The sequence below is a fragment of the Aphelocoma coerulescens genome, chromosome 6 (genome assembly GCF_041296385.1).
Source record: "Aphelocoma coerulescens isolate FSJ_1873_10779 chromosome 6, UR_Acoe_1.0, whole genome shotgun sequence".
NCBI lineage: Eukaryota > Metazoa > Chordata > Aves > Passeriformes > Corvidae > Aphelocoma > Aphelocoma coerulescens.
Window position 1 is genome coordinate 32,995,001 of NC_091020.1, and position 25,232 is coordinate 33,020,232.

Genomic DNA, 25,232 nt, shown 5'->3' on the forward strand with positions numbered 1-25,232 from the left:
AGATCTAAACTTTAAGCGTTCGCTCTGTCTTTCAAAGTTTATCTTTGCCGCGGCGTTTGATCATCGGTGCCCCGACGGGATGGGCCGCGGGGAGGGGGTGGGGGGAGCGGCCAGCTGCGGGTTACCCCCACGCAAAACCCTTCCCGTGGCCTGCAGCCCCTGCCCTGATGAATATTTGATCAGATGGTAATGAGAGCGTGGCTGGGCCGCTCCGACCCGCCGTTCCGCCCTTCCCGACAGCGGCATCCCGCAGAATCTGTTTGGCTTCTCTCCTTCCCGAGCAGAGCGGCCGTTTCCCAAATTTCGCCTAAATACTCGTTCCAGGGAAATCTGGCCCTTTTCTGGCTGTGGCCGAGCAGAGCTCACGCCTGCCCGCAGTGCCTGATCTTCCCGTCCCGCCCAGCATCCACCTCCCCGGCCAAACTCTGGAGTATCCCCTTGGCCCGGCCGCAGCCACCCGGGAAGCTCCCAAGGGCAGGACCCCCTCCGTGGGGAAGGGAGGGCAGTGTCAGGGGCACCTTGTGCTGGTGGCCTTCGAAGGAACGGAGCTGCCGTGGGCGGCAGCTGGAGGCCAGCGGTGCTGCTGCGGTGTCACGTCGGGGGCTGCCGGAGGAGCGGGTGGCCCTTCTGTCGCCTTCCCTCCCTGCTCCGGGCCCGTCCCTGCGAAGAAGCCGAGGGCTAGCAGCCCCCAGGGGTTCTCCCAGGTCGGGCAGGTCCCCTGGACGGCTTTTGCTCGGAGCCCCCTTGCCCCGCTCCCCTCCCCGCGAGGGCTGTGGGGTCTGGGTGCGGGGCCAGCCGGGGCGGCAGAGCGGGATGAAGGACGATTTCTTAAATTGTATTTCAGTGCGGGGTCTTTCCGGGTTAATGAGCTGACATCATGATTAAAGCTGACCATTTGTAATGTGTCGCGACCCTGTTGAAAAGCACTGAAAAGGTTAATGTGGTAAAACAGGACAGCACCTGCCCCTCAGAGGGAGAGGAGGAGCTGGAACACTTTTCCTAATCAATTAGTCCATTAATGAGTCTATCAAGTAGTTAAGTAGTTAAAGATTATGCCGCTGGTCTGGGTAACAGTCGTCATCTCGCTATACCTAATTATATTATAAGTACTTTATTCAATATACCAGACATAATATGGTGACTCGGAGTTAATGAAAATGTCATTTTAAAACGTCTTGACATTTGTCTCTATTGATTTGTATATTTCCATCTCATTCTTTGCTTTCCCCGATCTGATTTTTTTTTTTTTTTTTTTTTTTGGAGGGGGGTTATATTTCTGGAGAGAGGGCATGACCGCACTGTGGGGGGAGGAATCAACAGCTGGAGCCTGCAGAGACCCCCTCCCCACCCCGCTCGGGCAAGCCGGGGTTAAAAGCCCGATGCCACGGCCCCTGCCAAGGCCAAGGATATTGCACCTGGACACGGATGCGACCAAACCCACCAGGATTTCCGAGCTGCAACAGCGCTTCCCACGCGCTCCCCTCCGCGGAAGCCTCCCCGGCCGTACCGGGGGCTGCAGCAGCCCGGACGGGGACGGCTGCGGGCTCGGGGACAGCCCCCACCCACAGACACGAGTGTCCGCAGGGGAAGGAGGGCCGCCCAGGGAGGGGTTTGTCCCTTTGGAGTGGCGGCACAGGGGAAATGGAGGCGGGGAGGGTGGCAGGGTCTGCCCGGGGGCAAGGAAAGCGTGGGACTGGGGTCGTGGGGCAGAGCTCGGGGATCGGGCTGGTGCCTTCCACACGGGCCCCGTTACCGGGGCTCCTTTCTGCGGCTTTCCGGGGAGGGAAGCAGGCACCGATCCCACGCCGGCGGGAGGCCCCAGCTCCCGGCTCCAGGCAGCCATCGGGGCTCGGTCTCTGCCTGGCACCTCCGGGGAAAGGGGGCTCCAGGCCCCAAAACTGCGGGCCTGGGGAGTCTCTCGGGCTCCCAAACGCGGCTCCGTCCTCTCCAGGGAAGGTGAGGAATCCCGGTGAAGCCCCTGCCCTCGGCCCCACGTTCCCTTTGGGACAGGTGCGACACAACAGCTGCCACCTGCAGGTTTCCCCTTCCGAGGGCAGGAGCGGCAGGGGAAGAGCTGCGATGGCTGTGATTTGTACCCACCCCCGTGGGGAAGAGCCCCTGACTCCTGACAAAGTTTATTTGGAAATGCAGCGGCACTTCCCCTCCCTCACTGCTCCCCACGGCTTCCAGAGCCTGGGATGAAAAAGCAGGAGGCATTTCGTGGGACATTCGTTACCGCAGCGCGCAGCTCAAATCCCGGATTCTGGAAGGTTTCCCAGTGCCGCCGAGCAGGCAACACACCGTGACAAGTTTTTTCCCTCCTCTAATGAAGAGAAGGGTAAAGATCCCCGGATATGCACGAGGTGTTTATCCCGACACCCCCGCCCCCGGCCGGCATATGCCATTCAGCCCACGTCGCTGTTGCCCACTCGAGGTGGAGGGCAGGAGGGATGGCGGGCGGCCAGCAGCCCTCCCCCGGGGCCGCGGGGTCAGCCTAGCCTCCGGGGACGGCGGCGAGGACCCGGCGGGGGTTCCCCCCTCCAGCTCCGGTGCACCCCCTCCCGCGCCTCCCCATTCCCGGACCCCGCGGGTTTCCAAACTTTCCGTGTCCGCCGCCGCCGTGATTGGCGCGGCGGAGGCCACCTCCATGCAAATGAAGCCCCGCCGCCCGCCGCCCGCAGATCAATAGGGACGCGGGGGAAGGAGCATGCATTCCGCCTGGGCCGGCGCGGGGAGAGCCGGCCGCCGCACGCCCCAAGCGCCCCCCGAAACACCCCCCCCGACGGCTCCCCGCAGGCTGCCGGGGCACCCCCCTCCCGCGCACTCCGAGCCCCTCTAAAGCGAGAGCTTCCCTCCTCTGCTTTCTTATGAACCCAGGATGAGCAGCAAAGAAGACCCGAGTAAGTGCTGTCCGGCGGCTGCTCCCATCTCCAGTTTCACCATCCAGTCCATCCTGGGCAGCGGCAGCGCCGATCCCCCCCGGGAGGCCGGCGACAGGGCACCCGCCTGGCCCGCCCGCGCCCGGACCCTCTCCCTGTCCTCGGAGGACGAGGAGCCGGAGGAGAGCTGGAAGCACCGCGGCTGCTTCTGCCCCGACGCTCAGGGCCCCGCCGAGGCGTGCCACAAGCACCAGCCCCTCAGCTTCACCTGTCTCGGTGAGTACCCGGAGGGATGGGACGGGGCGGACGGGCCCCGCCGGGAAGGGCCCCGGAGGGCTCGGCCCCGGTCCGGCCCCTGCCGGGAAGAGGGAGGCGGGGGCACGTCGCACCTTCTCTGCTTTCGGGGCACAGAGTATTTGCGCCGTCCGTGGGTGAAGCGGGGAGGAAGGAACTCCAGGAAAAATGGGGTGGCTTTATTTTTTTTCTTTTCCACCCCACTCGGCGTTGATTTCCCCGAGGGATGCAGTGCGATGGATAACGCTCGTTTTCTTAGATTCTGATTATTTACAGCGCTCGGGCAGAGGGAAGAACGATGTTTATTTTTTTAGCATTATTTCTGAATAAACGGTCTGTGAAATGCGATGCTGTAAAGTAAAATTTGCCGGCTCGTGTCGGATAGGAAGCCTGGTACTCAGCTGCTTTCACTGTGGCACGCACACCTACCTGCCCTTCCATCCATCCATCCATCCATCCATCCATCCATCCATCCATCCATCCATCCATCCATCCATCCATCCATCCATGTGATGGAGGGACATGGATAACCAGGAGGGGATGCCTTCCCCCGGCGTCGGTTGTGTGTTCCGCCGAGAGCAGAGGCTGCGGGTTCCTGCCCGGGGGTCTCGCCTCGGTGCTTTTTCCCTCTGGGGCGGGGGGCTCGGCCGTCGGGGGTCCCGGTGCCGGCCACCGTGCGACCCCCGCGCTGTCGCTCTGTTGCAGGCAGCGCCAAGGGGAGCGGAGCGGCGGCGGCGGGCAGCGGGGAGCGGGGACCCTTCCTCTCGCCCCCCCAGCAGGACTGTAAGGACGAGAAGGAGAAGCCGCTGGGACCCTCCTCGCCTTCCTGCGGGGACAGGCAGCGCGACGGCGGGGACCGGCAGGCCGGCGCCGCCAAGAAGAAGACGCGCACGGTGTTCAGCCGCTCGCAGGTCTATCAGCTGGAGTCCACCTTCGACATGAAGCGCTACCTGAGCAGCTCGGAGCGGGCCTGCCTGGCCTCCAGCCTGCAGCTCACCGAGACCCAGGTGAAGACCTGGTTCCAGAACCGCAGGAACAAGTGGAAACGGCAGCTCTCGGCCGAGCTGGAGGCAGCCAACATGGCCCACGCCTCGGCGCAGACTCTGGTGGGGATGCCGCTGGTGTTCAGAGACAATTCCCTCCTCCGAGTGCCGGTGCCCCGGTCCATCGCCTTCCCCGCCCCTCTCTACTACCCCGGCAGCAATCTCTCGGCCTTACCGCTCTACAACCTCTACAACAAGATCGACTACTGAGCCCCGCGCCTCCCGCTCCGCGCCCGCTCCGTCGGGACCCGCACCGGGAGCGGGGCCGGGGCTGCCGCGGGGGCTCCGTGCGGGGTCTCGGGCCGCCCCCGCGGCGGGGACACAGCACCGAAACTGATGGGAGGGACGGGCAAACGGAGAGCCCGGGGCGCCCGGGGCACCCCCGCTCTCCCCTCCTGCTATCCTGCCACTTGAAAAGAAAAGAAAAAAAAATTAATTAAAAAAAGCGTTATTTCAGATCTGTAAATATTTTTAAAGAAAGTAAGAAAGAAAAAAAAAATTAAACCGTTTTAAGCCTCTTTTGTGAATTTGCCACCTCGGTCGCGTGTCCCCGAGGGGGACCCCGGCACCGGGGGTGCCCCGCAGCCGGGCCGGGATGGGCCCGCGGGCCCCGGGATCGATGCACGGGAGAGCGAAACGACTTGTAACGCCGAGAGTTTATTTTCTGGCATTTTTGCTCCTTATCTCGTTTCCTGCAGGGAATCCCAGCCGGGCCTGACCGTCTGCCTGTGCCTGTGCGGGGGCTCGCTGCCCTGCTCTCGGCTGGGAGATGAGGGGTATTTCCCGAAAAGTTTCGTAAACGGGGACCTTTTTCCTGGTTTTCGGAGTGTTTTGGTAGAAGCCGCGGTGATGGGCTCGGTGCTACCGGGGACTGGTCCCGGCTCTCTGCGCCCCGCGTTCGCACTGGGCATCCTCGACGGCTCCCCACGGGACACGGCCTCGATCGGTCACTCAAAACAAGTAAATCCCGCGGCAAGTGGCAATTAAACTGCGGCCACCGGCTCCGAGGTACAGCCCGTACCGAGCGCGGGGGGTGCAACAGCAACGAGGACGGAGAAAAATAAATCCCCGAAAAACAGAGAAATTAAATATCCGAAGGGATAAATAAGGCGTTTTTCAGTGGGGGGAAGGAGAACGCTCTCCCTGCGCTCCACAGCCGGTGTTTGAGCCACAGACCCCTTGTCCCGGGGTATCGGCAGCCGGGGTGGGGGGACTCAGCCCCGCTCCGTCGCTCCGCCTTTCGGACTCCGTTTTTTAGGGGAAATAACTCGTATTTCGGGTTATCCCGTTAACACTGCCAAAACACAGCAGCAGCCTCTCTTCCCCTGCGGCACCAACCCGCGCGGTTCCCTCGGGGGCATCTGCCGGGACCCTTCGTTACCAGCCAGGACAGGACGGGGAGAAAGCTCCGACCCCACAAGCCGCCACTGCCCCGGGAGAGGCGAACTACAACTCCCGGCACGCCCCGCGGCGGCGGGCGCGCGGCGCACGCCGGGGACGCAGCGCCACGCGCGTTCGAACCGGCCAATCGCGGGTGGGGGCGGCAGTGCGCGCGCGCGGGCGGTGGCGGAGGCTGAGGCTGAGGTGAGGCCGGCACCGGGACCAGGATCCAGGACTGGGGATCCAGGGTTGAGGGTCCAGGACTGGGGATTTGGGGATCGGGATTGGGACCCTGGGGGCATCCTAACTTGTCCGTCCTGGCCGCGCGTTCGTTGCCCGGTGCGGTCCCGTCCCCTCCGGTTCGCAGGCCCTTCCTTCACTCTCTTCCCTCCCGCAGCGTCTCACGCATCCCTCTCACGCCGCTCTTCACCGGGACCCGGCTCGGGGAGCGACCGAAGCCTCGGGGCTGCCGTAATTCCGAAAGCTTTTCCTTGGCGGTCCGTGGAGCAGCGGGAGGAGCTCGTTCAGCATGAAAACGGTACTTTGAGTTTCGTGTTTTCTGTGTAAAAGCGCGGGCTGGGAGTCCCGAGGCTTTCACCGGAGCGTTCTTTGTTCCAGCAACTCCGTCCAGCTGAGTGACACCTCTGCCAAGAGGAGCTATAAAAGCACAGATTTCTTGCTTGTTCACTAAAAATGATTTTTTTTTTCTTTTTTTCAAAACTGAACCTCGTAGTTAAGTCAGAATCGCTATTTCAGCAGTGTGTGCTTTCTCTGTAATGTTTAAAAGTTTTTTCTTGTGATGCCTCAGCATTTTACCAGAACTTTCTTGTTTGAGGTGGGCACGACACTTTGGTTTGGCAATCCTGGTTGTGGAGCAGCTGTTTTTGTGACATTGTGGAGCTCTTGGTCTGCTTTATTTTTTTTACCATGTGTAAGAGGCAGGATATACTTAAATTCTAATGCTGTGCACTTTGTCCTGGATTAAAAATACCTTTGGGACATCCTTCCAGGTTTCTGATGTAAGTAGCTTTGCTGCCTGGAGTTGCTCTTTGGCTGGTTAATAATTTGTACCAGGCCTCAATTAATACAATAACTTGTACCTCACATCCTTGTGTTTTGTTGTTTGAGTTTTCTGGCCTAGGGAGACAAGGCAATAAGCTTCTCCAGTCTAATTTTCCCAGTTGCTCTGAATTCCTATAGACTTGGTCTATAGAATTCCTATAGACTTGGTCTGTGGACCTCCACCTGAGATGTCCTCAGCAGGTGCTGGCTGAATTCCAAGTAGTGTTCCCATGGAAAGATGTGTGGCAAAACCTCAAGCCTCTCTTTTTCCAAGTATTCCCAAAGCAGAGCTAAAAAGAAACTCTTCTATTATTAAAAGTGTTTTCCCCTCCCTCACTTCATGTTTAATTAGCAGAAATAGCACTTTATGTTGACACAGTGAGTGTTTTTTTGTGTTACTCGAAGGATGTCTTACAGAGCAAAGCTCCCACTCAGGAAATCTCTCCAGTGTAGGAATGTGTGTTCCTCACTTTATTACACACCTTGATGATTGTTTAGTTACTGACAAGCACTGAACTGGAATCACTGTGCCTAAATTTGCACCTTGTCATTGGTTCATCTGCTCCTTGTCTCCTGATTTATTCTCAGAGGTGCAATCTCTGCAGTTATACATACAAATTCAGGGGTGAAAAGTACAAAAAATCTGAGCTGATTCACTGCTCTGCCCCTTTAGCAGAAGGCAAATGTGCTGTTGAGGCCTTGAGAAGCCTTGAAAAGAAGCTGTGGTTGTTTTGTTTCTTGTGTTGTTTTGTTGTGTAACCAACAGCTTCTTCTTTTAGTGTTTGTATGGTCTAAACTGTTTTCCAGCTGAAATTTGCAGTTCATAGCTTCTGCTGTCCTTGGAATTTTTCAACAAACTAGTCCTGGAATGGGAGAGCTGTATTTGCCTTTGGAGTCATTGATCTTTCATTGAATTGTTGATATTTTTTCCTGGTCACATCCCAGTTCCATGGTCACTCCACATTTCAGCACCCCACAAAACATAACTTTCCTTTCTTTACCTGCCCTTTGGATTCTAGGAGAGGGGGGGGTGGAATTCTTAAAGCTTTTTGTAGCAAATATTTCATAGCACTTGTGAAAGTCTCAAGGTCTGAAAGTTGCACAGTGCCCAGAACTACATAAAAGATGATCCTGTTGCAATTCTTGGAAGTATATGAGGGTCATACCAGTCCAGGAGCAAATCAGCACTTCTTTGAGTTTTCAAATCCAATTCTGTTCTGCTTTGTATTTCTTAGAGCAAGTTCTTGATGTTCACACAACTTATAAATATTTAGTTCAAAAAACACAGTCACACACTCAGCAGAGTGAGGGAAATACATTTGTAAGTAACAATATCTAAGCTTAGAGATTATAATAATGATCATAATATTTTGTGCTGTTTATTCATGTTGCATTTGATACTTAAAAGCTCTCTGTAGAGAATGGCATTTGTTGAGGTTTTGGACAGTGATTGGCATCTTGAATTTTAGAGTTTGTGAGAAATTTGGGTGTTCTGAACCTGTTCTGTGTAAAAGTCAGTAAAGTTTTCAGGTCTGCTTTGGGCTGCCTTTCAGAGGGCTCAGTCTTGTTCCCCTTCTAGGCCTGTGTTCTTGTAGTCACTAAAATTGCATCTGTGCCTTACTGTCTGCAGATGACAGGATCAAACGAGTTCAAACTCAACCAAACTCCAGATGATGGGATTTCATCAGTAAAGTTTAGTCCAAACACATCTCAGTTTCTGCTTGTTTCATCCTGGGACACGACTGTTCGGCTCTATGATGTTCCTGCCAACACCATGAGACTCAAATATCAGCATTCAGGAGCTGTCCTGGACTGTGCTTTTTATGTAAGTGTGTGGGGGGTTTTTTAATTATTATTTTACAAGTGTAGAGTGCCCAAGGTATGAGAAATTGTCAGTCCCTGAAATTAAAGAGGGGGGCCTACCTATGCTTTTTTTCACTGAATATTTTGTCACGTGACTGATGCTGTGCTGTGGACCAACACTCAGGCTCTCAAATGATGTCTCCCTTCTAAATGAGTTTTAGGATTACACTGCACTTAGATGGAACTTAGGTTGTCAGTCATTTAAAATATGAAGAAAAGGAAATGATTTGGTATAGCCTCTAATTGCCTTTTTAAAATTTACTTTAGTTTTACTTTTAAACAAAAGAAATTCATATCGCTCAAAGCACTTAAACATTTTGCAAAGCTTCCATCTGTTTAAATCTGGGTCAGACCTTACCATTTGTGTCTTAATTCCCATCTTCCCAAAACTCTTGGAAGTAAGTCCTTTGTTATGACTTTAGGATATCGAATGCAAAGCAGCCATGGAAACATAATAAGGTAAATTTTATGCTTTATAGGATCCTACGCATGCCTGGAGTGGAGGGCTGGATCAGCAGCTGAAAATGCACGACTTAAACACGGACCAAGGTGAGCAGATTGAATTCTAAATGCTGTCAGCAACTGGCCTAAGCTTCAGATTTATGTACTTGAGCAGAATATGCTTCAGGTTCTTTAGATGGAGGATATTTAAGTATCTGGCAAAATAACCAGTGGCCTTAATAAGGACCGCCTAAAAAAAACCTGGAAGACTTTGGCAGCTTGCCAGACAGTTTGGTAGCTGCTTGTAGGATGCCTTGAATTGATTTTCTGATGATAATCCTGCTCTGCCATAGGCTGCAGTGGCTCAGTTAGGGGGAATTAGCCAAGCTGTACTAAAACTGAGCATGTTGTTTTTCAGAGTGTTTTGGATGTATTTAGAATGATCTTTCATGGCAGACGATACAGAGAGCTTTTGCTTTTGTCAAGCATGGCCTTGTACTACAGTTTTTTTCTAAGAAAACATTGCTTGAAAGTAACAGTTCCAGTGCCTCTTTGGTGCAAAATATGGAACTGGTTTGGTTCACTTTTTTGTTTGTTTCTAGAGTGCTAAAGAGAAAAGCAAATTTCAGCCAGTCACCAGCACCAGCCAATAGCCAGGGCTTGGCAAATGGGTATGTGCAGTAATGGGACCAAAAACCTCAAATAATTCTGCCATAGCTGACTTTCTACAAGTGTTTAATATTTTTATTAAGAGGTAATACTAATTGCTTATTAATATACACAAGCTTAAGTTGTTTTCTGTCTTAAGTGTGTTTGTCAGTGTGATACCAGTTGATGCTGAACATACTTTATACCTGTAAAGATCTCTCAGTGATTGCCTAAAATTCTTAAATGCTAAGCTCAAGGGACATAAGTTTAAATTTAACAATCCTGATCTTTGCAAAATTTATGCTTCTGAATGCTGAACTGTCAATGGCAGGGACTTCTGGCATAGAAATGCACCTTTAGGATGTCAGAAAATGCCTGTACTGCAGTAGTGTTCTTTTTTATTCTTTATTTCCTGCATTCTGACTGTTTGTAGGGTCAGTAAAGTTGCAGTATATTGTGTTTTTTTACAGAAAACCTTGTTGGTGCCCATGATGCTCCTATCAGGTGTGTGGAGTATTGCCCAGAAGTGAATGTCATGGTGACTGGCAGCTGGGATCAGACAGTGAAACTCTGGGATCCCAGAACTCCCTGTAATGCAGGAACCTTCTCCCAGCCTGAAAAGGTATGTGCTGCATGCTGCATTCCAGGTGGTAAATAATGCATCCTGGGACTGAAAAATCACATAGGACATTGTCTTGAGTGAATTTGTGAAGTTATGTTTAATGGTTTTTAAACTGGGTGAAAGTGTAGCATTTTAAAAGATTGGTATGGAGAATATATTGCCATTTCTAGGTGAAGGCTTAGAGCTTTTCTCAACGTACCTTAATTCTTGGTGCTTGTGCTGGACCAAATTCTTAGAATTGAAAATAAATTTGTAGGAAAACCAAACATCTTGGCTTAATTGTAATATGCACAGTTAAATATCCATAAATGTTAAGGTTTTAGATGCATCAGACCTTGGCAGTCCTAAGATCTGATTGTTTTGGGATGTGCACAGAGATGTATCTCTATAGGAGGCCATTTATGTTGCCTGAAATAATAAGTTGTTTTTTTACTTGTGTTCAAAAAATTGAACAGAATTGCTTGTATTGTGATTTACCTGTCTTTTATTAATGTCTAGTAAATTTGGATATTTTACTAATACTGAAATCTGTGCTAATGGGAGACTCAGAGAAGTAAGATAAAATGGGATGTCTTCAGCTTTTGCTAGTGGCTGTGTTAACTTCTCGTGCTGCTTACAGTGGTGTCATTGAAAAAATTAACAGGAATTCCATTTTTTTTTTCAGAGACTCCTAAACACAGGCTGGCTTGCTGGATAATTTTACATATGAATATTTTTCTGCCTGTACCTTTTTAAAATTTCATTTAGCACTGTGACATCGTATTGTCAAGTCCTAATTATGAGCCATCATTACCTTCCCTTTGGCCCTAAATAGCTCTTACTTTTATTCCAGCAGAGCTGGATCTACTTCTGGCGAGACCTTTGTGCAGAATAAAGTAATTGCATTATTTCTAGTTTTGATTTATAGATGTATGTAGCATGTAAAGAACTGTGATAAATTGCTGACAGAATATCATATAATGGACAGCCACAGTGAATCAAGCTGCTTATTGGTTCAGCAAGGTTCATTATGTCATTTTTTTAATGCTGCCTTTGATGAATGTGTACACCTACTCCACTGCATGACAACGGTTTCATTTGATTTATGGCTGTGTGGTGGAGAAAGAACACTCACTGTACAGGTGTGACATCAGTTTGTGAAGAAGATTTAAGATATTTAATGCTCGTTATGCCTTTGTTTCCCTGTATGTATACAAACACATTTTATATAGTGATTATTAATATTTCTGGGCCAATTTTTACATCAATAACGAAATTTACATCAATAATGAAAAACTGTAGTTAAAATGTGTAACTACTATATTGACTCAAAGTTTTCTTACCCTTTTTAGGCATAATTGGGATTATCAGAACTTTTGGGCAACTCTTGTGTGAACATTTAAGACTTTCCCCATCTTAAGATCTCAGTCTTTAGAGGAAAGTTCAATAATCACGTTTTAGAGAAGAATGCATGCTCCATGGATGAGGACTGGTTAAAGGAGTTTTTTAACCCCTATGTATGCATACACACCTGTCTGCTTAGTTTTTCTATAAGAAGTTAACTTTTTGGAAATGTATTTGTAGCAAATGAAAAGTTGTGTGTGATATTTCAGTGCAGTCTTACCAGAACCAGGCAGCTTTGTTGGGCTTCGTCAGAGAGGCAGAAAGTGAAACCAAATGAGTGAAATCGTACAAGCACTTGCCAAAATTAAATTGATTCCTTCTGGCAGGATACCAGATCTCTTACACTTTAAATTCCTGATCTGAGGAATACCCAAGATCTGTTTCCTGTGTATTTGGCTGCATTAGATCACTTGGAAAAAGCTCGTTCTCATAGTTTGCTCTTGTTAGCAGCTCAGTGACAGCTGTAGGTAGCTGGATTCCATCTGCTTATGTAGCAACAACTTGGGATTCATTCCATAGCACAGTTTTTTATGACTAAGCTTTTTTTCCTTTTTTTTTTCTTATTAACATATTACCATATGAACTGCATCCCAAGCAATGGTTGGAAGCAACAAGTCATGCACTAAATATTTTCCTGCGAAATTTGATAAGTCAAAATTAGAACCTCTGAGCCAAGTTTTGGAGTAGAGTTGAAGTTCCAAGCCATTATCTTTTTTATAATATGTCAAGCATATTGCTTTCTTCAATTTCACTTAGTTTTATTAAAGTATACAAAGTAATGTGGGGTTTTTTTAATGATTTCTTGGCAATTTATTTTGTTTTATTAACATGAAGCTCAACTCAAAGTATTCAGTTTATGAAGAAAAATACTTGGTTACCAGGTGAAGAAAAACAGAAGAATATGTGTGATGTGGTTTTGTAGGACTAAACTGCAGGATCATGAACTAGCAGTGGGAATGCAAACTGTGCATACCAAGCAAAGATTAATTCCAATATCCATCACTTCCCCTCCTGTTCCTTTGTGTAGGTTTTTCTTTTGCCATTAAATTTGGTAAATTTAATGCTTGGAATAATTTTTGAGCTTTTGAATGCTACATCAGGGTGTTCTCACTAACCAGCTGCACACTCCTGCTGCTCATCCTAAATTTGGGTTCTAAATTAAAGCTGAAGGGAATTCTGTTGCTGTGGATTCCATGGCGGGGTGTCACCAGTTGTGTTAGTGCTCATTGCTGACAGCTTATTCTGTACAAAGAGCAGGGGGTTTTCAGGCTAATCAGTCTTAAATACTGTAAATAACTTTTTTGGAAGGTCTACACCCTCTCTGTGTCTGGGGACAGACTGATTGTGGGGACAGCAGGTCGGAGAGTGCTGGTGTGGGATTTGAGGAACATGGGATATGTTCAGCAACGAAGAGAATCGAGCCTGAAATACCAGACCCGCTGCATCAGAGCATTCCCCAACAAACAGGTATGGGAGCCATGGCAGCAATCACATTTCTGCTAAATATTCTTCAGGAAAATGGTGGTTTATTTTCAACTTTATTTTTCAGTGGGGGTTTGTTTTGTAATCAAACTTTGGAAGGGGGGAGGCTTCCTGTGGCACGTTAATTCTTTTTAGTTCAGCTTAGCAATGTTTGCCAGTGACTTACCAGCATATTACGTTATCATTTTGTTCCTCCAGATTTGTCTCCTTTTTAGAAATAACCTGTTTAATGAATCACAATGATGACATGTAATTAAAAAGCATCCTTCCTCTCCCCAGTCACAATAGAAGAGAGAAAGCCAGAATTGGTGGTTTCTCAGCAGCTTTTATGCATTGTAGCCCTGGTTCTTGAACAGTCTATGAACAGGGGCAGGTTTAAAACTATGTGAATGTCATTTATATATTTTTCTTTTTTTCTCTCTGAGTCTGTGGTGTGCACTGCAGAACCCCTGATCCATTATGCAGGGAGAATTGTACAATTCAGGTGCTCCTGCAGCTGTTCTGTGCAAGTTAATGTGGTGTGTCTGTGGTATTTCTTTTTCAAGGATAGCAACAAGATTGGTTTTCTCTGCCAAACTAATTTGTAAGGGAATTTTCCCGTATACAGAGTGATAGTACAGGAATTGCAAGACCTAGTTACTTGTTCTTGAACTGGCATGAATGCTTTGTCCATTTTCAGTTCTAGTTATAGTAAAACAAGCTGATCTTCCAGATTGTATTGTATGATGGATTTTAAAGAGCCTTGTTATAGCTAGATATCATTGCAGTCCTATTTCTGAAAAGATCTATTATGGACTTAACTCAGAAGTGATAATAAAAGCATTTCAGGTTGCTCCAAGTCAGGACTGTAATTAACTGGATAACACAACTTGTAATCAAGTTTCACTGAAAATACTATTTCAGCTTGAGTGTTTAGTTGTTACTTTAAAGCTCTGAACTAATTTTAATGTAATGTAATTCTGAAACTAAATAGTCCTGTGAGTATCTCTCATATTTCAGATATTTAGGCCCTGGGGGGGTAGGTGAGTGAATACAAGGAGGTCTTATCTCTTAACCTTTTTTCCCCTAAGCACAAGCTTGTGTTTGGACCTGCAGAGGCAATTACAAGTCTCATTGTCAGCTTAAAACACGACGCAATGGGAATCTCTCTTAGAAAGCTTTTTTATTCCTTATCACTTTCTCAGAATTTAGAAGGCAATGAAATAAAATTGTATTGCAGTCTTTTCTCCAGTTGTAAACTTCTAAAACATGTAGCTCCAATTTTTTTTTTTCTCTCTTGTTAGGGTTATGTTTTAAGTTCTATTGAAGGTCGTGTAGCTGTGGAATATTTGGATCCAAGCCCAGAAATCCAGAAGAAGAAATATGCATTCAAATGTCACCGTTTGAAGGAGAATAATATTGAGCAGATTTATCCAGTTAATGCCATTTCTTTCCATAATGTCCACAACACATTTGCTACAGGTAAATACTCAATTCTTTGTAACACTTACATCAATTCCTTTAGTTTTGATGTAAACAGATCAGCCTTTACTTCATATGTCCTGACTTCTTAAGCATTTAAATCATATTTCATGCCATGAACAGGGTTTTAAAATTATTTGATGTAGTGAGAGTTCTTAACTCTTAATATTTTTTGCCCCAAAGACAAGCTTGTGTTTGGACCTGCAGATGTAATCACAATCTCACTGTCATCTTAAAATGATGGTGCAATGAGAATCTTTCTTAGAAAGTTTTTTTCTGCCTTACTCCTTTCTTAGAATGTAGAGGGCTATGAGATAAAATTGTACTGCAGTCTTTTCTCCAGTTAACTGCTTTAACAGGGATTTTGGGAAATGCTCATTGTGCTCTTTACTGAATGAATCAACCCTGTGTTTTTCCTGACAAAGTAATTACGAGTAGTTTTCTTTTTTTTCCTGTGCTGCATCTCCTCAGTTTTATTTTTTTCCCCTCAATTACAACTTACAAACGTTTTGTTTTTTTTTTTTTGAAACGCTGATTTCCAGGCGGCTCCGATGGCTTTGTGAATATCTGGGATCCGTTTAACAAGAAGCGGCTGTGCCAGTTCCATCGGTATCCCACCAGCATTGCCTCCCTGGCCTTCAGCAATGATGGAACCACCCTGGCCATAGCTTCCTCCTACATGTACGAAATGGATGACATCGAGCACCCCGAGGATGGCATCTACATCCGCCAAGTGACAGATGCAGAAACAAAGCCCAAGTGAGTGTCTGCTTCACCTGCAGTTGTGGCTCTCTGTGATGCCTTATCCTGGTCTTAAAATCAAGAGTCACACATGGTTAGAAGGGGAAAAGGGATTTTACCTTGGTGTTTATTTTAAGGATCCTTAGGTGTACACGTCCAGGTCATGTGCATCGAGATGCACCCCGCCGAGTCTATCTCTGTCCTTCTCTCTCTGTTCCCCCTCCCCAACATTGGGTATAACATTATAGGTTTTACTAATTAGCATATCTATCAAAGATTCCCCAATAAGAGGCTCAAGTGAGCCCCCCTCCCCAAGGAACCTTCCCCTGGATGGTTCTATCTTGGTTTACAGAATGTGTTCTGGAAAGGACCCTGGGGTCTGGGGCACACTGATCCCTGGCTACGAAGCTTCTAAAATGTTCAGTCTCTTAGCTTGACAAACAAGTCCAAGAATGTAGGCAAAGAGCACTAGGAATACAGAAGTTGTAAAAAGGTATAACAGGGGTATAAAAGAAAAGGCAAAAATCTTCATGGCATCATCTGAGCATCCACCCCAAGATTTATTAATTTTCCTAAATTCATGAATAGCATTATTGATGGCAGGAGATAGTGCAGCTTGACAGTAGGGCTGGGTTTGATGTTATCTCCTTCGCCCAAGCTTTCAATATCCGTAGGTTGATAGACGGCTGATGGATAAAATTGTGCCTGGTTGTTCAGTGGGAGAAGAATGTCAAACTCTTATCCTCTTTCAATAGGTGCTATTATATGAAGCTGTAGAGTTATTACGAGCTCATTGCTTCAGGAATTGAGTGAAGAATTCAAGAATAATTTATTGGAGTAAATGTTACCGTGTTTGGATATTTAAAACTTGGAATGAATGCAATCTGTCACACTGAGTATGCACCCAGCTGTCAGAGTGAGCAGTGAATTTAGATGCTGTTCTAGGAAGGTTGTATAAAATCAAGGAAAAGCTCTCTCAGTTCCTGGATGTTGGAGTTTGCTGCAGCCCTTTGATAACACACTTTCCTGTCATTGTTGCTGTCAAAACGAGGCAAACTGATTGATGGAGGTAAAAATTCCTGTTTCAACTCGCTTTGGCATGAATGTTACACAGAAAAATTGCCATCCCAGTGCAGATTTGTGCTGCTCTTAATGATGCTAGCACAGGAGCAGTTGGCTTTATTTTCAAATTCCAGTGCTTTATCACTGCTAGGTTTTTTCTCTTCTACTACTCAATCTGTCTTACACCTTATCAGGTTGTTTCCATTATTTAAATTGGCTGTGAAAACACATTCATAAATGATCAAATTTCTTGAGTTTAAAATCTCAAGACCTTTCCCTCCACTCCCCATTAAGTGACTTGTCTGTTGCTTTGAAGCAGCTGTTTTATACCTATGAAGATGAGATATTTATTATTGTATAACTTTCACATCTCTCACTTGGAGATACTTGTTTTAAAATAATTTTGATACTCCTAGAAAAATAAAGCCAGAACTATTTTAATTTTTTTTCCTTGATTTCCTCAAGTGGAAAAAAATCCAAATACAATAACTCAAAATTTTTTAAAAATCAGGCTGTACTTACATTTGAGTTGTTTTGTGTTGTATTTTTCAAAGTTGATAAGAGAATACTTGGCTGCTGTTGGTTTTCTAATAGTGAGAGTTGCTTCCAGGGTTTTTTCCTGTTCATTGCTAGTTAGAGTTGCTAATTCTGTAGATGCTTCATTCTGCTGTACAAGGAGGTTAATCTACAATTAAACAATATTTCCTCTTGGCCCTCCATTATTTTCTGAAACAGATGGTTCATCATTTCCTGGGCTGTTAAACACAGCAAGGTTAAGGTTAGACTCTTGGGAATCAGCTAGTTTTGAATCTTATTAGGCTGTAGAAGGAAAACTAATAAGAATACTCCTTAATATCATTTTGTGACTGTAAACAATTATTTATTAGCAAACAATTGATCCCAGAAGGGCAAATTGTTTGAGTCAGTAATGAGCTGAGAAAAGACAGAGCATATCTGTGTATTTGGAAAATAATTGTAACGTAATTGCAATGCATTTAGACAGGCATCTTTTTGGACCTGTTTCTATCTTTAAATGAATTTCTGAAAACATTAACAAGGTTTATATGCTTTTCTGACATTTACAAGTTGCTTGTGCCAACCTTAGGGCACTAAGAATGATGGGTATATTTTAGTGGTTCAGTAGTGTGAGTCATCTCTGGTTTATTCTAAAAATAAGTTACTTAGGACAGAGGACTGATGGTAGTTTCATAGAGATTTTTTTGCATATTAATTTGAGTCACAGTGTTTCTGCACAATGCATTCTTAGTGCATCAAGGTGGTGCCATATTATATTAAGATCACTTTTTTCATCATTAAACCATTATATCCTGTATCTTGGTACAAGTGAAAGCTGGCTTTCTGCAAGTTTCTGCTTTCCTGGGATGTTGAATGTTCTACCTGCTTATGATTCCTGTAAATATTCTTCCTAAAATAGAGTTTATTTTTTGCAGGTCTACTTAGACTACTGGTGATACTCCTTCTCTACAAGAGATGCTCACCTGCTCCTAAGAAGGCTCCACTAAAGCAGCTGAAGTGAGAAGAACAATCTTTGTACTCATGTTTTTTTTAATTAAGAAATGTTTGTGTCTTTATTGTAGTTTGTCTAAATCTGTCATTCCTTGCCTGCTTATAATGTTACTGAAACTGTTTTCTTTATCTGCTGTCTGTAGCTGAATTAGTTCAGTCCTGTAGATAACCTTTTAAAAAACTTAAACATTTTGTAGTATCTGATTATGAAAACTTTACTGCTTTCTTATTTGTTCAATAAATATCTATAGGTTTTTGAAAACAAATACTTTGTGTAGCAGCCTTTGCTGATTGTGAAACAAATGTTGAGACCAAACCCTTAAATTACAGAAGTTCTTGAGTTCTAGATCTTCCTGATGAAAAAATTTCTGAACCTTTTATCTTTTTCCAATGAGATGAACTGGGAAATAAAAAGAAGTGCTTTCTGTTGAGTATTACCACTAAAAGCTGTCTCACTCAACTGTTTGCAGAGCAGACTCAGACTGTTCTCCTGGTCACTTGGTCAGGTGTTACTACTTAAATACTTATTTTATAGTGAGTAGTAAGGAGGGACAGAAAAGCTGAGGCTTGAGGAAGGTGACTGAGGTGTGGGTATTTTGGATTGGAGGTTGGGTTCGTGCTTTACTTCCAACTTCTCTTCTATCAGTGCCTGTGTAACCAGTGGGAGCACTTTATTACCTGTAGGAAAACAAACTTGCTGACAACAGGAATGGTACCAGATCATTCCAGAGAAGGTGGTGATGGAGAGGAAACAGCTCTGTGTGTGCAGAAATCTGACAAACTTGAGCTGTTACCAGGTAGATGTGGTAAATGAGTTGTATGTGGAATATTTTGTAGTTTGTCATGAGCTAGATGTGGATTCTTTGGTAATAGAAACTGGTTTGGATAGGAAAAAATAAAGATGTCTTCCTGAGTTAAATATGAAGATTGCCCTCACCACAGTGTCATCCAGCCTCTGTTCTGGTGGTTGTGCACCACCCCTATACCTTGCAGTTTTAATTGGCTTTTTTGCAGTGAGGGTTACATGGCTGATGTTGGGCAGAGGTGGAGTTCTTAATGCCAGCTTAGGAAGTTGAGGTGTTTTATTATTTTTAGAGGACTGCTTTGCTAAAGAAGGCCAACTGGAGCCCAATCATGGGAGCTAGAGGTTTCTGTCAGAGTGACCAGCTAAGCAATAAAATGCTTGTGGAAAAAAAGGAGTGAGGATGTGTCTAAATAAAAAAAAAGTGTGAAGGCAGAATTAGGCTGGGACTAAGGAGAAGGTGGTTTAGTGATGATGTGGAGAAAGGAATATATGAAATGGAAAGAGGATAGAGTGGGGAGTTACAGGTGTAGGGCTGTGGGGAACAAAGTGAAATGAGAGCTAGAGAACATAGGGGAAAACAAACTGAGAATTAGGGGAATTCCAAATACTTTGGTTGACAAACATAACATAACTTGGAAATGATGCCACCTGTGCAACTTTTCAGTGCTAAGTATTGGGGGGAAAACCTGTTACTGTGCTGAGATCTGCATGTTTCTGTGGACAAAGTTAGCCCAGGATGTGTATGAGGGAATGGATTTGACTTACTGGTTTTGTTTTGGCTTAAAAACCAGAGGAGGATTCCGTGTGGTGAGTTGGTGTTTTATGTAAATGCTGGAAACAAACTGTAGAAAATAGTGAGACAACCAAGCAGAGTGGAGAAAATGAATGTTGAGGTGGTCAGGGCTACAGCTGTGTCCATGTGTTGGGTAGAAATACCACAGTGTGCAGTTGAAATACAGTTATTTCTTTTACAAGATTAATCTCCCTTTTATTAGCACTCTCCTAGAAATGCAGGTCAAGGCAGAGATTCAGAAGCTGGAGGAATCATGAAACAAGCCTTTTCTGACTTCTTTAACAAGCAGCTGAGCAAAGGGTATACTGACTCTTGATAGAGGAATTGAGAGCTAAAAAAGCTCCTTAAGTCACTGCTTTTTGGTGTTGAGGGCCGTGGAGAAAACATGGAGCCACAGCCATCACTGTAATAGAGTCATCAATCACCACTGACTGCTGGCAGCAGTGAATATCCAGGGTTGTCTCTCACAAGAGCCTCATAACACCGTGGTATTAGAAGCCAAGTGGCATCTGTGCCCTGAACGTCACAAAAGCAAGCTGTACTTCTTTCTGTTGGCCAGTCCTTCAGGATAATCAGTGTGTGGTTACTACTTGCAAGTCTGGAGCTCTGCTGCATCTCAAATGGGGTGTTTAGTGCTGGTGCTGCTGTAATTATAATAAATATTAAAAAATGTATTCTTCAGGTGCGTGTTTTGCCAAGTAAAACCAGTCAAGGCTGAGCTCTGAGCCCCCAACAAAGACTGAAGGAATGCTGTTGAGGATGACTTTATAAAGCTGTGTAGGTATTGCCAACTCCATCTTAATTTCCTCCTACTTTTGTAGGTATCCAGTAGTTTCCACTGCCTTGAAAATGGATTTTCTGTAGTTGGAGTCATGTAGTCCCCAAGCTCAGCAGTCATTCCACTGCTGCATCTGTTACGATGGGTGCCCAAAAGCTGGGTGTTTCTACTACTGGATTCTTTTGCAAATTTGGCCTAAATGACACATCTCCCATGAGGGATTGGTATCAGTGGTGTGGAGCAGAACTCATTTCTTTGGACTAGCAGACATCTCCTCTGGTGATTACACCATTAGCTGCTCTCATGTTGTTTGGTATAATCACAACCACCAAGGCAGTCATTTTTTAGTCAATATGCAGCTGATATGACTTCTGCTCTTCCAGCAATGTGACATTTGCTCTGAAAAGTGTCAGGATTCTTTGTTTCAAATGCTCTTAGACACACAGAATGTAGAAATGAAGAGTCAAAGACAAGACTTGCCCAGATATTCCTATAACTGATATGCTAAAGGCTCTCTCTGTGAAATGTCTCTTTTCTTAAGGCTGTATGTTCAGTTTTTCACTGTATCAGACATTTTCCTGTAGCATGAAAAGCACATATGAATGTGCTAAAATGTGTGATAGCAACATGGGGGAGGTAATAGGTCTTCAGAGTCTCCCGTGATTACCTGCAAAGTGGAAGGGAATAAACTGTTCTCCATGTCCACTGGGACGAGTCATAATGAGCTTAAATTGCAGCAGAGATTAGTGTAGACATTAGGAGAAACTTTCTAAGTGTAAGGATGGTTAAGTCCAGGAATAAATGGCCTGGAGAAGCTGCAGTGTCTCCATCTGTGGAGTTTCTCAGGCACAGGTTAGTGCAGTGGCTGCCAGGAATGGTGGGATTTTAACTGGTTCCATCTTTGGGCAGGGAAGATAAGGCAGTATTGATTGTACTTGTGCTTGTTCTGCTCTCCAGCTTCCCCTGGCAGTGGGATCTGATCTTCCAGAGTTGTGGGAGCAGTGCTTGGGAAAAAGCTCTGCAGCCCTTATGGCACCTTCCAGTACCTAAAGGGGGGCTGACAGGAGGGATGGAGGGGGACTTTGGACAAGGGCCTGGAGTGATAGGACAAGGGGAATGGCTTTAAACTGACAGAGGGCAGGGTTAGATGGGATTTTGGGAAGGAATTGTTCCCTGTGAGGGCGGTGAGGCCCTGGCACAGGGTGCCCAGAGCCGCTGTGGCTGCCCCCAGATCCCTGGAAGTGCCCAAGGCCAGGTTGGACGGGGCTTGGAGCAGCCTGGGATAGTGGAAGGTGTCCCTGCCCATGGCAGGGGGTGGGACTGGCTGACCTTTAATGTCCCTTCCAATCCAAACCATTCTGTGATTCTCCAATCACACTTCTTAAAATCAGTGTACACATTCATTTTGTAGGCATTTCTCAACTTGGGTTAATTCTGAATTAGGGTTGATTTCTGAATGAGGGTTAATCAAGAGTAGCTGGCTTTTATTTGCTATACAAATACTTTGTTTAGATCAGCCTTATCCTAACTTTAAGCTTGCACCCAGCTTCACCATCAGTAGCACTGAAGGACTCAGCAGAGCAGCATAGTTGTGCATTTTAATGTGTTCTGCACTTGCAGAGCCCCTCTGAATCCTCTTCTGGGAAAAACAGAGCCAGGTAGCCTCAAGTAGAAACAAAGCAATAATTTATTCACTCAGGCCCAAGATTTCCTGATAATTAAACTAAGCACGGGTTGCTTTTCCCTGCTTGTGTTTGCTGCAAGCCACCCCTGCTCTGCAGCCACAACAACGCAACAAAGGCACCGATTGCCTCATTCCCAGCTTGGCACGGGGGCATTGTCAGAGGTGATTCTGGCTGTAGAATTTGTTCCCTAAATAGATAAGGCAGACAAAGGTGGAGAGAGAAGAAATATTCTCATTCCACAGATGTCAACAAAGGCACAGAATAAGGAAGTGAATTTCCTTGTCACAGAGCAAAGGCAGGACTTGAACAGATGTCTTGATTCCTAGTGCATGTAATTGGTTTAATTTTTTGCCTCTGCTCTAGACTTACTGTGGGGAGTTATTTCAGTTAATCTTTTTTAGTCCTGTGATGTAATTTTTTTGGTCAATTGAACAGCCAGGCCTTCTGTGTAAAGGTAAATGAGATCAAATTGGTAAAAGAGAGTTAAGTCTATCTTTTTAAAATGCAATTTCTTCTTCTACACTGATCCAGTATACACTGTTGTGTGGATACTTAGTAGTGCTACATGGCAAGAGAGATTGCAGTAGAATGCATAGATTGCCTTTCCTCTAGTGAGGGAGAGATGTGACAGGAAGAAAGTCGAAAGTGCAAGCATTATTAGAGGTTGTGCTTTTAAAAATAATAAAATGTACCATTGTGTTTCTACATAGTATTATCTAGGCAGGAAGAATTTAGGTCCTGCAAATCAAGGACAATCAAGAAGTATTAAGTAGAGAATTTGTAACTTGTTTTGTAAAGCCAAAAAAAAATTGGCACAGCTGTACCCTGTGCAGCAGATGAGAGTGGAGACATAAAAAAAAAATTTAAAAAAAATGTTATTTACCATGTTGCACACCCTCAGTTGTACACCAGCAGTTTCTGATGTGTCTTATTGATGAATCAGTTTTTTTGTCCCAGAGATTTCACTTTCTGGGGAGCTGCAGTGCTGCATGTGCACATCTGTGGGTTGCAGGGTGCTCAGACCTTGCTGCGGAGCTGTGGAGAAGCTGCAGGTGTGTTTTCCCTGGGAGCAAACACAGGGTATTTGTGAATGGGAATGGCCTCCCTGTTCCCAGTCCCTGTTTGCTTTAATACATACATAGTCCCTGTTTGTAATTTTTCACTTGCTGGTGATAATCCCTACTGTCCTCTGGATCACTTAAAGATGCAGAGTCACCTGGTGGCACAGACTGTAATAAAACAGTGTAAGTATCTCCTGAATTTGCAAACTGTTTTGAGAACATGACCTTGGCTATTTCTCTTGCACCTATATTTTTAGTGTTGAGGTTATTTGATTCTTCATGTGAAGGCTTTGTGTGGCCTGCGAACACACAGGCTCTGGAAGGTGGTGCTGCCTGGGCAGGGAGATAAGTGCCCAGTCTCCATCAGAGAATATTAATTTCTGCTAATGAGATTTTGGAAGGGAACATTTTAACATTTAACATTTGCAAATAAACTTTTCAAAAGAAACGTCTGGATTAGGTGCAAACCCCTCAGCCTTATACCATAGATTGAGTGGCAGGAATATATCAGGGCTGACATATTTCTCTGTTCCTCTTTATTTGTTTTTAGGATTATAGCCCTTGGTGTGAAAAAACCAGTGCTTAAATCCTTGATTTTTTCCCTTGGTTGTAATGGAGTCACTGTTCTTTCCTTGTCATCTGCAATGCTCAGATGCTTTTAATCAAATCCTCAGGATCTAAATTATTAACCATCTTTTTGGGATTGCATTTTTTATTCCTAATTATACGCAAAAGATATATATCATGAAATATGCAGCATGTAATTGTGATTAAAGCGTGCAGCCTCCCAAAAGATGGGCCTAACAGTTTGATGTACCCAAGATTTAATTAGGCAGATAATGGGGTTAGAGAGGAGATTTGTAAGGATGGGGTGGGGATGGAAATATTTGGAGTGATACTTTTTTTTTGATGGTGGTGGAAATCAATATGGAGGCAAATGCTAATAAAGTCATGTTTCTTTCCTGATCTCCACTTGTGTTGTCTTTTTTGTCTTGGTCTTGAGATTGTCCACGAAAAACTGAATTTATCTGCATATGGAACAAGTAATTCAATGAGTTGTAGAATTTCCTACATCTTTTGGTTGCTCTTTCTTGAGAAATCAAGTTTTGTCTTAAACCACAATAACTTTTCCCAGGTAGATTTCCTGGGCACATTATTAAAGGCTGTCTCCTTTGCTTGGCTGCCTGCTTTCATGAGGGATGCAGGAATTTGATAGCTTTGAGACCTCCTTCCTCTGTCAAGCTGGGTTGTAATTGGTCTCTCAGTTCCCAAGTTATTAGGGGGATGAGAGGAGAAGGGGATGGGCAGACAGACACAGCCAATTTCTTTGCACCAATCTCATTTCCGTAGGGAACTGGAATAAAAAAAATCAATTAAGGTTAAAGACCCTCCAGTACCCTCCTTCAATTACTTGGTCAGAACAATCCTTTAGCTGAAGTATCCATGATACACAATATCCTCCTCAGCCTGTGCAGGATTAAACCTCTTTGGGCCATTGTTTGGAGTGCCCAAGTGCAGGATAAACCCCTGGATTTCCCTTCAACATTAGCTGAGCTCATGGAGCCAGTGCCAGGATTCCCCTGCTGCAGTTTGCAGGGATGCTGGTTCCTCTTCCAGCATCAGGAGTTTCCTACAAGCTGCATTACCCCAAAGGCACGTGGTCCCATCCTGCTTTTGTTTCAGCATCAAATGGCCTTAGTGCTGCTTATTAGCCAATTTCTTCTCTCCTCTTGTGAGGGGTTGTCTTATTTTTTAACACATTCTGGAAATCTCACTGGTCTCCACATAATTCTGTTTACTCTCCCTCCCCATCTCACTGGTAATTTGAGTTTAAATATTTTAACGTTTCATCTTCTACTCCTGCAATCAGAAATAATTCAAATGTAACTTCTAAGTGGCACAGGCATGTCAAGAGGTTGAATGGAACCATCACCATTTTACAAGTCATTTTCTGGACTGTCTTCTAAATCACCATCAAAATCCCAAACTAAAACAAAAAATAAAAAACCCCAAACAAACAGGTTTTTTTGCAGTTCTTGGTTTTCTGCAAACCAAGCCTGTGTGAACAGTCTGAAATGTTTATGATCTCAGAAGTAGCAAAAATCATCAGTTTTCTGCAATCCTGCTTTACCCAGTGGAGATGTCCAGATTCAACACTTTGGGGCTCTAGTGCCCTTTTCTTCCTCTTATTTCAGTATTTGTTTTGCTAACAGCTTGCTCTG

At 45.3% G+C, this 25,232-nt stretch overlaps 2 protein-coding genes across 5 annotated transcripts in view; both read left to right on the forward strand.

The window, feature by feature from the left end:
• Positions 1–4,728, forward strand: part of HMX2 (H6 family homeobox 2) — a 6,837-nt gene extending 2,109 nt beyond the window's left edge. The window contains exons 2-3 of one of the 2 annotated variants that reach the window (XM_069020215.1): positions 2,878–3,155; positions 3,879–4,728. In XM_069020215.1, coding sequence (XP_068876316.1) covers positions 2,879–3,155; positions 3,879–4,426 — 825 coding nt within the window. In that variant the 5' untranslated portion in view covers position 2,878 and the 3' untranslated portion in view covers positions 4,427–4,728. Of the gene's footprint in view, positions 1–1,710; positions 3,156–3,878 lie in introns of those variants that run through there. The other variant, XM_069020214.1, reaches the window with a different exon arrangement.
• A 1,026-nt stretch (positions 4,729–5,754) lies between these two features.
• BUB3 (BUB3 mitotic checkpoint protein) lies at positions 5,755–18,101 on the forward strand. Of its 3 annotated transcripts, XM_069020216.1 has the most exons (9): positions 5,755–5,800; positions 5,994–6,134; positions 8,289–8,483; positions 9,001–9,070; positions 10,081–10,232; positions 12,924–13,082; positions 14,381–14,558; positions 15,101–15,317; positions 17,813–18,101. In XM_069020216.1, exons 2-9 carry the CDS (start codon positions 6,126–6,128, stop codon positions 17,820–17,822), a joined length of 990 nt encoding a protein of 329 aa, XP_068876317.1. In that variant the 5' UTR covers positions 5,755–5,800; positions 5,994–6,125; the 3' UTR covers positions 17,823–18,101. The 3 variants fall into 3 exon arrangements, with proteins under 3 accessions (XP_068876317.1, XP_068876319.1, XP_068876318.1); XM_069020218.1 differs by lacking the exon at positions 17,813–18,101 and having other exon boundaries at positions 15,101–15,321; XM_069020217.1 differs by lacking the exon at positions 5,755–5,800 and having other exon boundaries at positions 5,846–6,134.
• The last annotated feature ends 7,131 nt before the right edge of the window (positions 18,102–25,232 follow it).

Excerpts from the sequence above, each read along its gene's own strand:
- BUB3 (XM_069020216.1), top strand. Across the intron at positions 9,071-10,080 it reads CGACTTAAACACGGACCAAG|AAAACCTTGTTGGTGCCCAT; the intron begins GTGAGCAGATTG and ends GTTTTTTTACAG. Across the intron at positions 13,083-14,380 it reads GAGCATTCCCCAACAAACAG|GGTTATGTTTTAAGTTCTAT; the intron begins GTATGGGAGCCA and ends CTCTCTTGTTAG.